Source organism: Nycticebus coucang, chromosome X, assembly GCF_027406575.1.
Source record: "Nycticebus coucang isolate mNycCou1 chromosome X, mNycCou1.pri, whole genome shotgun sequence".
NCBI lineage: Eukaryota > Metazoa > Chordata > Mammalia > Primates > Lorisidae > Nycticebus > Nycticebus coucang.
In genome coordinates, this window is record NC_069804.1 from 11,928,200 (window position 1) to 11,943,827 (window position 15,628).

General features: G+C 42.3%; 1 protein-coding gene across 2 annotated transcripts in view; it reads left to right on the forward strand.

The window, feature by feature from the left end:
- The window catches only part of EGFL6 (EGF like domain multiple 6), a 63,291-nt gene that overhangs the window by 21,654 nt on the left and 26,009 nt on the right, over positions 1-15,628 (forward strand). Inside the window, exons 2-5 of one of the 2 annotated variants that reach the window (XM_053580595.1) lie at positions 474-586; positions 6,393-6,485; positions 11,391-11,510; positions 14,199-14,318. In XM_053580595.1, coding sequence (XP_053436570.1) covers positions 474-586; positions 6,393-6,485; positions 11,391-11,510; positions 14,199-14,318 — 446 coding nt within the window. The remainder of the gene's footprint in view (positions 1-473; positions 587-6,392; positions 6,486-11,390; positions 11,511-14,198; positions 14,319-15,628) is intronic. The other variant, XM_053580596.1, reaches the window with a different exon arrangement.

Below are 15,628 nucleotides of genomic sequence, written 5' to 3' on the forward strand. Positions count from 1 at the left end.
ACCAGACTCAGTACAGAAACAGACGCAGAACTGGCTAGCCACTGAGCCTATACAGAGGAGATTTGAAACCTGGCACTCTACGAGGTACAAAAACATACATTTGGGGACACTTTCATGTGCCTTAGTTTTATAAATGATGTAACTCAATTCTTTTAACTCTGGAGAAGAAGGAAATGATTAAACTAATTATTGAGAAAGGCTGGCAATCCCAAAATTCAGGGTTTTAAAATCTAGCACTTACCAGGTGGCGCCTGTGGCTCAAGGAGTAGGGCGTCAGCCCCATATACCTAGAGGCAGTGGGTTCAAACCTGGCCCAGCTAAAAAAACTGCAACAACAACAAAAATTAGCACTTACCACAAGCTTGTTGAAATTAACCAGGTGATTGACATCTCTCTGATGCCTTTACTGGCAGAGGAGGGTCTTTTTGCCTCTTCTGTTTTCTCAGTATTAACATGTGGTTCTTTATTTGCAGTCCAAGGGATCTTGGGTTGTTGACGTCAGCCCGCCAGCCTGGGGTCTGTCACTATGGAACCATCCTGGCCTGCTGCTACGGCTGGAGAAAGAACAGCAAGGGAGTCTGTGAAGGTAATTTTTTTTTTTTTTTTTGAGACAGAGCCTCAAGCTGTCGCCCTGGGTAGAGTGCCATGGCATCACAACTCACAGCAACCTCCAACTCCTGGGCTCAAGGGATTTTCCTACCTCAGCCTCCCAAGTAGCTGGGACTACAGGCACCAGCCACAACGCCTGGCTATTTTCTTTTGTTGCAACTTTGGCCAGGGCCGGGTTTGAACCCACCACCCTTGGTATAGGGGCCGGCGCCCTACTCACTGAGCCACAGGCACTGCCCCTGAAAGTAATTTTTGTAAAAACTCAGACCCTGCACTTGGGTCGGGGTCCTTAGTTTTTTATTTGTGATACTACAAGCTGTTAGAGAATTGCCAGTGAATTTCCCAAGGGCAGGGACATGGATGACTACCAATATCCAAGGTCTAGCTTCCTTTGAGATCCCTTCCCAACCAAAACGTGGCTGACACATTAGACGTGATTTTAGGAGACTGTCTTGTCAGTTACTCCTGTTACTATCTTAGTATGACTGGGTTGGGTTTTGGTTTTGTTTTTAATCTAGAGAAACGGAGATGGACAAAAACAGGCCAACAAATTCCTCCTAATTGTAGTTTTTCCTGATTGCTAATGAAATAAACTTTTTAATTATTAATCATTCAACCAGTAGGCTTTAGCCACAGAAGTGAGCATTTTATTCTATACATTTATTCACATTTAAAAAATCCATAGCATCAGTGTCTAAATGATTTCAAGGAACACCTGCATATATGCAAATATTTTAAGGATTTTTTTTTTTTAATTTTTGTGCACATGTTGCCTTTGGTGTCCCTCAGACCACATGTTAGGAACTCTGAGTGGGACTTCTTCAAGCAGGTTGGGGAGGGCAGAGACAAACACAGAGTTTTGCCTTTTGTTGTTTCTTATATGACCGTCCCTAATGACTAGCGCTTGCAGTGTAGAAGAACCAAATCTACATTCCCCCTAGCTGACTGCCCAGGGACTCAGGGCAGGAGTCTGGTCCCCCTGTCCCTGCATCCCAGCAAGTACAACATGCCTGAATCTCTCAGTCCCTTATCTGTTAAGTGGGATAATAACACAACTGCAGTTTACATAAAAGCACTAACATGTTCGCTATTTTTAGGAATACCAATGCTACCTTCTTCCTCCACTCTAGCTGGTTCAAAAATATCTGGATTGACCATAGGTGGGGACATAACTTGATAATATCTAAAATCCATGAAATCACAGAAGACATTTATATTGTTCTCACATGTTCCGTATTGTGCAAAACTTTCTGCTATCATAGTTTCCTTGTGAAGCGATGGGGAGAGCATGAAGATGCTAGAAAAAAATGAAGATCATCATTGTTACTTGGTTAAAGAATGTTAGAACATCCCCTCCTGATGGGGGTGGATCCCCTCCTGTTTGGATTGATAGTGTCATGATCAAGGACATTGAGAACCAGACTGACGTGGGTGACCGTGGGCAAGATCGGTAAGCTAGCTAGGACTCCGTTTCCTCCTTTGCAGCATGAACAGAGTAATACCTACCTCCAAGAGTAAGCAGTATAAGCGTTAAAGAGTATGCTCATTGTTTACATGGATGGAGCTGGAACATATTCTTCTTAGTAAAGTATCCCAAGAATGGAAGAAAAAATACCCAATGTACACAGCCCTACTATGAAACTAATTTGGGACTCTCACATGAAAGCTATAACCCAGCTACAACTTAACAATAGGGGGAAGTGGGAAAGGGGGGGGTGGGTAGAGGGAGGGGAATCGGTGGGATCACAAACTTGGTAAATGTAGAATGTAAATGTTTTGGCACAGTAACTGAGATAACGCCGGAAAGGCTATGTTAACCACTGTGATAAAAATGTGTCAAATGGTTTATGAAGTGAGTGTACGATGCCCCATAATCATATCATTGTATACAGTTATGATTTAATAAAAAAAATAAAAAAATAAAAAATAAAAAAAGAGTATGCTCATTACCTGGCATGAATAGAAAATACCCCATAAATTTCCACTGCTTCAGAAAGGGCCAATACACTCTTTTGCCACAGACTTCTATACCAGATGATGGGGGATTAAATGTGGCTTTATTCTTTTCCTAGACACAACATAACACATTTTTATTTGAAGTCAGCGAGGTGGAAGGGGGTAAAAATCACGTGAAACACATGATTTGGGATCTCTCTTACAGCCGCACGAACTTCGGCACCTGCCATAAAACTTGTAAGACCCGGCATGTCGCTGGTGAATAAATGAGGGCAATCTTCGGCTTTCTGGAAGGGCTACTCTGTAACTAGATCAGAGCAGTTTGGTCACAATACACACAGCCAATCACATTCTTGGTGCTTTCGTAGACTATTTGATCCTGTAGGCATGAAAGAATTTAAAGCAGAATGTGAAGAGGGCAAGTGCAGAGGGTTCAAGGAAAATGCTCACTGTGTGAGTTTTGCAAGCTGAAGAGATTATTGTTCAAGTTTTAAATTGCAATAATTTTTATATCTAAAATGCATATCCTATTTTATCTAATTTACATAGTCCTTCTTGGTTAAAGTTATATGTTCCTTGAAGTACCAAACAGCAGGGTATCTAGTCCCTGATCGCTGGGTTTCTGATTTCTAGCCAGAGCATGTGCTGGGTAGACATGACAACATATACCAGCCTGCCCGAAGAAGCTGAGCCAGACCTCAGACTGAGACCCTAGTGTGCCAGGGCTTCCTCTCCATCCATCTGTTCAGACTTCATTTCTCTCGAGGCCTGTGTCCCTGCATGCTGGAGCTTTCTAGTTCTCAGCCTCTATCCTGTCTAAATATGCTCCCAGGATCCGGTCTGATTTACTTGATATCATTAACCTTAAAATGTATGTTACTTTGGCAAGATAGAATAAAGAGTTGTCCATGAACAAATCCTGAATGAAGAGCTGAACAAGAGATTTTTACTTTGTCTAAAACATGCTTCAATCTCAGGCCATTTTAGAGGGAAACTGAGTTTCTTGCTCTTTGCTGTGGATTGGCTGTTCAAGTCACAGATCCAAAGTTACTGTAAATTGAAAACAAGTTTCTGAAGCTTTGACCCTATAGCAAGGCATTATTCACCATTTCTGCCGTGTTCTATTTAGCGTTTATCTGGGTTTTCCTATTTGGTTCACACTGGAAATCAGTTTCCAGAGAACAACCAGAGGTCTTTGGGACTTAAAAAATAAAATGAAATATTTATTTTTCTAACATCTGAATTGAAAGCTGCATCTCTAAGTACATATCCATAACAAAATAGGCACTGGAAATTAAATTCTAGCCCTTAAAAGTAAAAAATCTTTTCTGAGGAAGCATTTTTCCCCTATGATTTGTTCAGGGCCATAAAACATTCCCTCATTAAAAGTCTATACCTATTATTTTATTCATTATTCAAAAATATTTGAATGTTCCACGTTTATAACTCTATATTTAGTGTTGCAGGAGAAACAATGATGAATGTTTAAGTCCCTAACCTGAAGGCACTTGGAACCCAGGAGAAGGTAGAAGTCAAGGGTGGCCAAAATATGCCTAATTATTTAGTAAGACAAAAACTGATCAGTTTTACAGGAGAGGCCTGCCAGAATTCTGTGGAGTTCTCAAAGTTGAGTGCAAGTTTGCAGAAGGCTGGAAAAATCTGTGAAGGTTTCTAGAAGAAAAGGTCATACAAGGTGGTTCTTGAAGAGTGGGGAGGCAATTGACCATTGGAGGGCCAGGGAAGGGTACTCTAGGGATAACAGGTAGGAAAAGGCAGACTGCAAAGGGTAGTTCTAGACACAGCAGGCAATCTAGTTTGGGCCACAGTGTTGCCTACGTCTGGGGGGAACTGGAAAAGAAGGTGGAGGCCAGATCGTGTTGAGTTTACCTTGGTTAGGATACCTGAACTGTGTTCAAGAGTTAACAAAGATTATATAATGACCTCTGTGCAAGTTGTGGCACGATCTGAGCTATGCTTTTGGAATGTCAGTTTGATATCAGATCTGATGTCAGGTTTCCTAGAAGCAGAGCTTGAAAGGGACATTCTTGTACAAACACAAGAGTGGTCTTCTTCCCAAACAAATCAAATACAGAAGTAGAACTTCTATAAGTTGAGCACCCAAGGGACTGTAACAAACTGGTCAACATACAGAGGTTGTCACCATAAGGAACTAGGCCTACGGTACTGATACATACATGTGGTACATGTCCAGTCTAGGAAAATTCTGTCAACTTAAGGAGGTACTCAGTATAGAGAGGTGGTCATCTATGGGGGTTCTACTATATTTCATTGGGGGTGATCTTAAGAGACATATGTAAAGGAGTGGGGGGAGGAGGTAAGGAAGGTAGGCAGATGGGTGCTTTCAAGAGAAGTCTATCTTCACCCTGATTCCATAAGGACCCTAGGGCATTTATTGCACCTTAGAGTTTGTCCTGGCAAGAAACAAGGCATTAGGCTGTTTGTTCCCTGTACCAGTGGGGTATCATCACAGGCCATGGAGGGAAAAGCAGGGGGAGAGAGGCTTTGGTTTAATTTCCCGGGTATCTGTGAGCAAGGCCATTCCCATTAGCTAGATAAACGTTCAGTGAATGAATTAGTGGTAGAATGAGATATAGGATGCTGTGGTTGATTAGTTTTGAAACAAAGAAAAATAGAGACAACTGAGATTTGGAGCCTAGGTACTGGGAGAGGAATGGTGACATTAATAAAAAATAAATAGGGTCTGTGTTTGTAAGGAAATATCCTGGGGGGGAACTGGCTTGCTTAGAGATGGCCCAACTTTGAGCCAGAGGAATCCATGGATGGATAAGTAAGCAGCATTCCTTGGCATTTGCTGAGTTCTTTTATACTGTGGCTATTTCCTGAGCTCCTACTGGATCTAGAAACTGCTGAGAGTCCTCAATACCCTGAGAGCCTCCTTTCTCTCTCATTTATTAGTTTTTTTCTCCCTCTCCCCTGCTTCTCTTAGGGTTTTCCCATTTTCCTTTTTTGCTATCTATTCCCCACCCCTCCCAATCTCCTCCCTGGGAGCTGGACTCAAGCTATCATCTTAGACTATTTTTTTTTTTTGCCCTCCAACTCAATTACTTACAACATCCTATTCCTATTGTTTGTCCCAACACTTCATTCACTGAAAAAATATTTACTGAGTGCCAACCTTGTGTCCGGTATTAAAATGCGGAAGTGAACAAAATAGAAAACCAAATCCTGCCTTTTGTCATGGTTTCTCACGCTTCCACCATCATCATTATCATCATCATCAAGCTTTTAGCCCCCATCCTTAGGGCTAAAGGTAGCACCTCCCCACCTCCAACCTGTGGATTGTTCAGTCTGACTTGATAACATACAGCATTAAAAAGATTTTGCTCATTCAAAAGAAAAATAGGGAAAATGTGGAAGAGATGCAAAGAGGTAAGACAGAAAGAAGGGGAGGGCCCTGGGCCCGTGCTGCAGGCTTACTCTGGACCCTCTTCCTGTTCAAACATTAGACTTCTAGTAAATGTTTTGTGCTTACATACAAAACTGGCTGACTGTAGTCTCTGGGAGGCCTATATTTCTTTGAATACCACTGGAAGTGTGGTAGTGCTAAGCAAACTCACAATAACCTGGCATGCAGTGGGTGCAGAGGGCAAGGTGATCTTCTTCCCAAACAAAAGACTTTCTGGTACCTGAAAGTTGAAAACAGACTAGAGAGGAGGCTGACCATCCTCTGTGCGTCCCTATGGAATTCTCTGCCATACAGAAGGTGACTACATTTGACATGCTTGCATTTCACTGAGCTGACTAGTCCTGTTCTTTTGTCATCAAGGTATCTTTTCTTTTCATAGCTACATGCAAACCTGGATGCAAGTTTGGTGAATGCGTGGGACCAAACAAATGCAGATGCTTTCCAGGATACACTGGGAAAATGTGCAGTCAAGGTCAGTACAACAGGCCAGGGTCACAGGCCAAGTTAGATGGTTGCAATGGTGCTGGTGACACAACGTGGTATGCAGAATTTCTTAGGTTTTCTTAAAATTGAATCTTCAAATGAAGATGGTTTCAGAACAAGATTTTTCAAGCTCTTCTCCTTCACAAATGTAAAAATTCTGATGTTTTCTGTCAAGATGCCCAATAAAAGACCTCCCCCCCCACAAATAACTCTGTTCTGTTACTTGTTTTTTATTTTTTATTGTCTTAATATGTAATTTTATTTAAAATTAGTTGTTGGCTCGGCACCTGTGGCTCAAGTGGCTAAGGCGCAAGCCATATACACCTGAGCTGGAGTGTTCTAATCTAGGCTGGGCCCGCCAAACAACAATGACGGCTGCAACCAAAAAATACCCAGGCATTGTGGCGGGTGCCTGTAATCCCAGCTACTTGGGAGGCCAAGGCAGGAGAATGGCTTGAGCCCAGGAATTGGAGGTTGCTGTGAGCTGTGATGCCATGGCACTCTACCCAGAGTGACAGCTTGAGGCTGTCTCAAAATAAATAAATTAATTAATAAAATAAAATTGGTTATAAAATGAAAGTAATGCTTTTGTGTTATTTAAAAGTTCAAATGGTACTTGAAACATAGAAAATACATCATACCAGCCTTCTCTACCTATGTGGTATATATTTTTACTTTAAAAAATCCAACAGTACATGGGCGGCGCCTGTGGCTCAAGGAGTAGGGCGCCGGTCCCATATGCCGGAGGTGGCGGGTTCAAACCCAGCCCTGGCCAAAAAACCACACACACACACAAAAAAATCCAACAGTGCAAAAGAATATAAATTAAAGGTTTGGCGCCTGTGGCTCAAGCAGCTAAGGCACCAGCCACATACACCTGAGCTGGCGGGTTCGAATCCAGCCCTGGCCCGCCAAACAACAATGAAAACTACAACCAAAAACATTGGCATTGTGGCGGGCGCCTGTAGTCCCAGCTACTTGGGAGGCGGAGACAGGAGACTCGCTTGAGCCCAGGAGTTGGAGGTTGCTGTGAACTGTGATGCCACAGCACTCTACCCAGGGCGACAGCTTGAGGCTCTGTTTCAAAAAAAAAAAAAAGAATACAAATCAAAAAGTGAGTTTCCATCCCCAATCCTTACTCTATAGTTAAGTTTGCCCTTGATCTTCAAAGCCCTTTTCTGAGATAGTACCAACATAAGTATTTCTCGTAGGCATCTTTATATGTCAGAACATACAGCAGAGCTAGCTTATCAGACTGTATCCTCATCTCTAGTATAAATACTTTTATCCTTTATGCAAAAATGCTTCATTTAACCATTATAATTTATATTGTCTCCAATTTTTTGTCATTACAAACAGTGCTAAATCAAACCTCATTCTAGGAATATCCTTGCACTCTTGAGCCAGTATTTTGTAGGAAAATGGAATTGTTGGGTTGAGTCATACATATACTTTCATTGAAATTGATATATTTTAAAAAATAATTTATGACTTTTGTCAGGGACTATTTATTGGAAGGCATTAAAAGTTTATTTATAACTTCTAGGACAGTGATTCTCTGTGTAGGTGGTTTTGACCCCCAGGAAGAATTGCCAGATAAAATATAGACACCCAGTTAAATTTAAATTTCAGATAAACAACAAATAGTATACATATTTTCTAAATATTTTATGGGACTTACAAAAGCATTAGTCATTTATCTGAAATTCAAATTTAACTGGGAATCTTGTATTTTTATTTGCCTAATATGGGAGCCTTCCCCCAGGGGACATCTGGCAGTGTCTGGGATGTTCGTAGGGGGTGTTAGTGGTGTCTAGTGGATAGAGCCAGGGATGCTGCTCAACACCCCACAATGCACAGGACAGCCCCCAACAAAGAATGGTCTAGCCCCAAACATCACTAGCACTGAGGTTGAGAAATCCTGCTCTAAATCTGATGAATAAAAATACACCATTGATGCAAAGGTGATTTGGTCACCCAGAAGACACTTGGCAATATCTGTAGACAGTTTGGGTTGTCACAACTGGGGGTGAGAGGTTCTGCTGGCATCTAGTGGATGGACCCCAGGGGTGCTGCTAACCACCCAGGCACCGCACAGAACGGCCCTCACAACAAATAATGATCCGGCCCAAGATATCAACAGAAGTTGGGAAACCATGACGTAAAGAAATGGGTCCCCGGTCCTATAATGAAATGGAGCAAAGAGCACGAATCCATTTCAGCTGCCCTTAAGAAAGCCTTCCAGGATTCTAGAAAAGGGGACAGAGAGTTTGAGAGAAGGCCAGGCACCCACTCCACTCAGCCATCCCCTTAACGATCTACCACCAACATAGAGGCCAGAGCCCCAAAGGTGCTTCTTAGAACTGCATCCAGCTGCTTGAGAGAGGAATCATGCTTTCATAAGCCACAATTCAGCTGTATCCCTTACCGGAGGTTTTATACCACAAAGCTTGTTTTTCCCTATGGTTTGGATTCTGTGCCAAAAGACCTTCTCAGGAGATTTGGAATACAGCCATATTTTTCATGCTAATTTTTAAGTCCCAGTAAATATCACTGTTGAAGGAGTCAGTTGGCTCAAGTTTTGGGGCTCCTGTCTTCCCCTCCACAGCCTCCCTGCCCCGTGGCAGCCTGATCAAAGTCCACATATATCCATTAGTGGCAATAGGCCTCAACTGTTGTCTTTACTAAAATGCTCCTTCCAAGAGAAAAGTGAGTCACTTCTGAGTTAGGGCCAAGTGATGGGGTGTTCTGGGTTTCCCATTATGTCCGACATAGTCTCCTTTCAAATCAGCATTTCTCAATTGTCCCCTTTGAAGCCATCAGGGTCTGTGAAGGAGACAGTAGGGTAGGGGGGACAGTCAGTGACAAGAGGGCTTCAGATGTCTAGCTAGGGCCTTGGAAAATCATTATAAAAGGATCTTTTCAGAGGCGAAAGCAGTCACTTCTTATTTTCAAGAATGTCACCAGGCGGATTTTTTTTTCCCTTACCTCCTTGTCCTGTGAACCATGCTGAATTTTTATCTTATGTGGAATTTGGTTGGTTTTCCCTCTTTGTGTATTCCTTGGGGGAGTTAAGCCAGGAGGCCCCCTCATGACTACATTTCCAAAGACAAGATTCTCAATTCGTGATCCCTTTAAAGGTTTTATTTTTCTTCTATATCATTTTTTATTTTAATAAAAATGTTATTTATTCTTAATGTTTAAAATTTATTTTAGAAAACACTATAAAAAACACAGAAGAAAGTCATCCTTGAACTTACCAACCTTTTTGGTGTCAGAGACCAGTTTCATGGAAGATGATTTTCTACAAACAAAGGGCTTGGGAGCAGTTTTCATATGAGCCTGCAAGCAATTGATTTACTATGGTCTCTATGCAGTCAAACCTCTCTGCTAAGGATAATCTGTATTTGCAGGTGCTGCCCACCTCAGCCTCACCTCAGCCTGTCAGGCATTAGATTCCCATAAGGCAAGTGCAACCTAGATCCCTCACAAGTGCACTTTACAATAGGGTTTGTACTCCTATGAGAATCTAATACCACCGCTGATCTGATAGGAAGCGGAGCTCAGGTGGTAGGGCTAGCAATGGGGAGTGGCTGTAAATACAGATGAAGTTTCCCTTCCTTGCCCACCACTCCCCTCCTGCTGTGTGGCCCCATCCCTAACAGGCCACAGACCAGTACTGGTCCAAGGCCTAGGGGTTGTGAACTGTAGATTTAGAGTATATTTTTCCTGGGCTTTTTTTTTTTTTTTTTCAAATAAATTTGTGATCAATCTATTACATAGTTTTGTAACCTTTTATCACTTAACATCCTGCAAGCATCTTTATGTGGGATTAAATGTCCTCCACCTTCACCACCAGTAGTTGCCTGCCAGAGCTTTCTCTAGAAGGATGTGAGCCATGGTAGGTGGCTAAAGAAGAACCACTCAGAATAGTAAAAATTGAAAGGAGAATAAGTTAGCAGCATCTGGCATAGACTATTTCGGATAATATTAAAAGCAGAAACAACTAAATTCTCTACTTCTAACCTTTTTTTCCAAGTAATATGCACATAAAATTGTGCATATATAAAAAATGTATAGTTCAGTGAATGTTCTCAAACACCCATGTAACCAGTATACAGATCAAAAAACATAAATGTAGCCCTCCAAAAGACCTCTTATGCCCCTCGCTCCTGCTTCCACCCTGAGCAAAAGAACCATGTCTTGACCTCTTCTCTCACAGACTAGCTATGCCTGTTTTTTAGCTTTGTATGAATGGACTCATACAGTATGTACTCACTTGGGAGAGTCAGCCAGTGTTGTAGGTTTTTGGTCTCAGGGTGGCAGAGTACTCCTTTGTGTGAGTATATAAGTTATTTCTCTATCCTTCTATCAGGAGGTATTTGGATTAATTCTACTTTGGGGCTATTAAGAATAATCCTGTGATGGGTGGCGCCTGTGGCTCAAGGAGTAGGGCGCCGGTCCCATATGCTGGAGGTGGAGGGTTCAAACCCAGCCCCGGCCAAAAACCACAAAAAAAAAAAAAAAAAAAGAATAATCCTGTGATAATCATTTTCATATGTATTTTGTTTTTTTGTTTTTTTTTTTTTCTGAGTACAAATTCATGTTTCTACACCCAGGACCAGAATCGCTAGGTCCTGGGTATGTCTATATGTAGCTGTGGGAGATTCAGCCATGCAGTTTTCTGAAGTGTTTATATCAACTTATATCCCTGTTTGCTCTACATTCTCACCAGTCCTTCAAAATAGAATTTTATGGTCAGAGAGAAGGCAAGTAAGCGTAGGGTCCAGGAAAGCTGACCCCCTCGTCCTTCCCAAGATCGGGGTCTGATGTTGCCCTTCTGGACGTTTCCTAATTCCATTCACCATTCCACATTTTCTAACCGCCTCCACAGACGTGAATGAGTGTGGAGCGAAGCCCCGGCCGTGCCAACACAGATGCGTGAACACCCACGGCAGCTTCAAGTGCTTTTGTCTCAGTGGCCACATGCTCATGCCAGATGCCACATGTGCCGGTGAGTTTTAACAGCCAGGCTGCTCTCAGTCAATCAGTGAGCCTTGGCTTTTGCTGTTTGATGCTTGGGGAAAAACAAATGAGTTGCATGATAACAAAGAAAAAAAAAATCTCTAATATTGCCCCAGGCTAAAACATCTCTGGGCACTTCCTTAAAAAAAAAAAAAAAAGATGGCAAAATACACGTAACATGAAATTCACATCTTAACCATTTTAAAATGCACGATTCAGTGTCATTAGCACATTCATCATGCCGCACCACCCCCACCACTATCAAGTTCAGAGCATCTTCATCCTCCCCAAGTGAAACCAGACCCATAACAGTCCCTCCCCACTCCCCCACGTCTGGCCCCTGGAGACCACTAATCTACTTTCTGTCTCTATGGAATTGCTTGTTCTGGACACTTACTGGGGGTTGGGGGATAAATTATCTATCTGTAACGATCTGCATCTCTACATATGCGGGGATGTGTTGGGTTTCTTCATGAAAATAAGGATGTTGAACAAAATAAGCGTATCTTTTAGGGAGGTGATACATTTAAATTCCATCTCTGGATATCAATTCTTCTCAGCAGCTATCTTTCTCATGCCCCTTGCCCCACTCCCAAAGATTAGTGACGCCCTTTGGAAATATATTCCGACTCACTCACATTCCTGAAAAGAAAAGCCCTTCTGTGATAAAGAAATACCCATGTCCTGTGGGAGGGTGAGAGTCTATATCCATTCATTTATTGAGAGGGAAGGCTTTTCAGGTTTTATGTTGCAGCCGAAAGGCAAATCCGTCCTCCCTGCCTTCCTCCCCTCCTCCCACCCTATCTCTCTTTCCTCCACCTGCAGCTACTAACAAACTTCAACCTGTGCCTTTGGCCAGTTTGCTATGGTTGCGCAGTCACATGGACTCCCCAGCCCATCCTTGGCTTTCCCAAGGTTGTAATGTCTTATGTGGTGCGTGGCTCACTGCCCCTCCAGCTTTTTCTTGTCCTCTCCTCCCTGGCCAAGTGTCCCACACCACAGAGTCATTTAGATCTTCCTTTAGCAAGCCAGCCTAAGAAATAAAGCAGGCATTTGAGGGTCTTTAAAAATATTCTTCTTATATAAATTAAACAGAAACCCACATGGAACCAATGCACTGTTTAATGAATTCTTACAAGTCAAGCACCCTGTAACCACCACCAAACAGAACTTTACCAGAACCTCCTCCCCTGGCTCCCCCCAAGGGACTCTATCTGGGCTTTTAGAGCAATCACTTCAAGTTTTTAAAAAGATAGACTCCAATGGATGTTTCTGAAACATTTCATGAATGCCCAATCAGTGCCAAAAAAAGATATCTTTCTTCAAGTAAAAAGATCGAATTAGGTTAATTTTGAAGATTAATTTTGAAAGAGGACAACGAAGGAGAAAAGAATAAAGAAGAAATGAGTGATATAACCATGGGTGGGATTTGTTGCATTATATCGGGTCCTTACCCCTGTACCCTCTTTCTATTTCTATACATCTAGGGGTTACTTGGGCCTCCCTTTTTATAGACCAAAGTGTTCAGGTAGCGTAGACCCTCTCCTGGGCGCTGATTTGATCCCACCTGGCCCCTTGGGTCTCTTTGTCCAGCTGGGTGACTAGTATGTTATGGAGGGGGTGGAGGGAAGCAGTATACCCACCGTCCCTTGTGTTGTGAACTTTGGGCTGGAACTATATGAGTTTCTTAGCCTGTTATGAAAGAGATGCATGTTATGATCCACACATACTGGACCCCTGCTAAGGAAATGCACTTTTTGTGAGAAAAGTTATATTTAGCAACAAATGGAAGGAAAATCTAATTAATTTCTCTCATTTATTAAAAAAGCTAGAGGCAAGCAGTTCCAAAGCAACTCAAGAAGGACTAAGTCTCTGCCATCTTCGAAGTCTTGATTTTATTTTCATGTCTGTAGCCTCATAGTCACAATATGGCTGCCCCAGCTTCAGAGATCGCACACACAGAGAAAGTAGATGAAACTAAGCGGGTAGGGGTGATGCAAACAAACCAATGCCTCTTTCACACACGTCCCTCTTTATCAGCAACATCTTTTTTAGAAGCTCCACTCCCTCCAGTGGACTTATCTTTGTATTTCTTTGACTGCTCCTTGCTGCAAAGGAGGCTGGGAAAATGACAAGTTGTCTGGCTTTCCAGTCTCAATGGTGGGAATGGCAAGAGTTTTTAGGCAGCTGATTAGCCATATCTGCCACATATTTTAGTACAGACACCTCACAGATCAAGTCTTGTGTCTCAAGTGATTATCACTGAGGCTAGATGTTCATGGGAAGATCTCTAGAATAGACACTTTTACCCTAATTACCCAGGTTGATAATCTACATTAAGTGCATTTCAGCCTATGCAGGCCAGTCAGGTGGCATAAAGGAGTCACTAGAGCACACACAAGAGGAGAGAGAGATGTGGAGGATCAAATTCAATGCAATGGCCAACAAAACAGACCATGGGTGGGTTCAGCCCAGGACCCACCAAGATGCCAGTCCAGCCCAGATTCCTTTTGGCTGTCCATTTGGGACTCAGATAATGACTTTTGTCTTGTAATGCCATTCTACCTGTTCTATGTAATGTCTCAGAATTCAGAGATAGTTTCTTAGTAAGCATCTTTTTCATTGTTTCTGGAGGGTGACTAGTATGTTATAGTCTAATCCATGTCTCCTTTTTCAGACGCTAGGACATGTGCCATGACAAACTGCCAGTACAGCTGTGAAGACACAGAGGAAGGGCCACGGTGTCTGTGTCCATCCCCGGGACTCCATTTGGCTCCAAATGGGAGACTCTGTCTAGGTAGAACAGGGGGAATTACCTCCTCCTCTCTTCCTCCTCCCGTGACCCCGCTTTGCTGATCTCCTTTTTTCATTCATCACAATCAGCATGTTGACCAGATATTGCAAACTTCTAAAAGTACAGATTTATGTCCATTTCTGAGATAATGTTTTAGCCACATATGCCTAGACATACTTTGGGATGCTAAGAAGAACATTTCTCTATTATTTTGGATTGCCTAAGGCCATAGTGGAAAAAGGATAACTTTATTTTAGTATATTTACCTTGCACATTTTTCTTCAATTACCATCCAGGAGAAGCTACATTACTTGTATGTGATCATTTAATGAGTAAAATCCTAAGGGCCATTGGGCTTCATTCTGAATTATAGCTAATATTTTCATTAAAGAATTGGATTTACTTATTTTTTAGATATAATATTATTGAAAATAGTATATGCTTCTACATTAAGTTAGCATGTAACCAGTTTCATATTGCCTTTAAAACTTCCTCTACCTCAGCGGTTCTCAGCCTGTGGGTCATGACCCCTTTTTAACAATGAAAATACATTGTGGCATTAGGAAAGTTGAGCACCACTGCTCTACATGGTATGAAGTAAGTATTCCATAATTAATTCTGATTGGGGAAATGAGTAGATTGAATCAATACTGTTAATTAAAGGAACACATAAAGCCTTTATAATTCTGAATTTAGTCAAATTCATTGGCTTAGAACTTTTGCTCTCTTGATCTCCCTTATTTTGTGTCTTAGTTTCGGATTCCACAGAAGCTGAATATGAGCAAGTAGTGAATGTGGGACGTGATCCCAGGAAACACTGGTTGAGGGGTAGGGAAGTGATCCAAGGAAAGGAATATGCCGGTGCCAGGCGAATTCAATGAGCAGAGAATAGGTTAAATGAGCTACGGGCACTCGGGGGGAAGCTGCCTCTGGGTTTCTCCCTCTGGGACAAGGGTGCTGGGTGTTTATCTGCCAACTCCTGCCTTTCATGGATGGGGCTGCTCTGGGGCATGACTCCCCAGCATACCCAGCCTGGCCTGAGTGGGGAGCAGAGCTGAATGTTGCAGGTGTGGCAAGCAGCCTTGAGCAGGCATGGAAACTTTGAGTGCTGAGGAGTACAGGGGCACCCCATTGATGCACCCTTAGTGACTGAAACAACACTTTATTCACTTTGTGCTTTAGTTCCTTTGTAGATCTGAATTATGTTCAATCGCCAAATTGTATATACTCATAACAGTTATGTAGCACAAAATATATGTAATATTCAGAGCAGGTGAGCACAGAGCATTAATAAAGGAAGTCAAATCAAATCA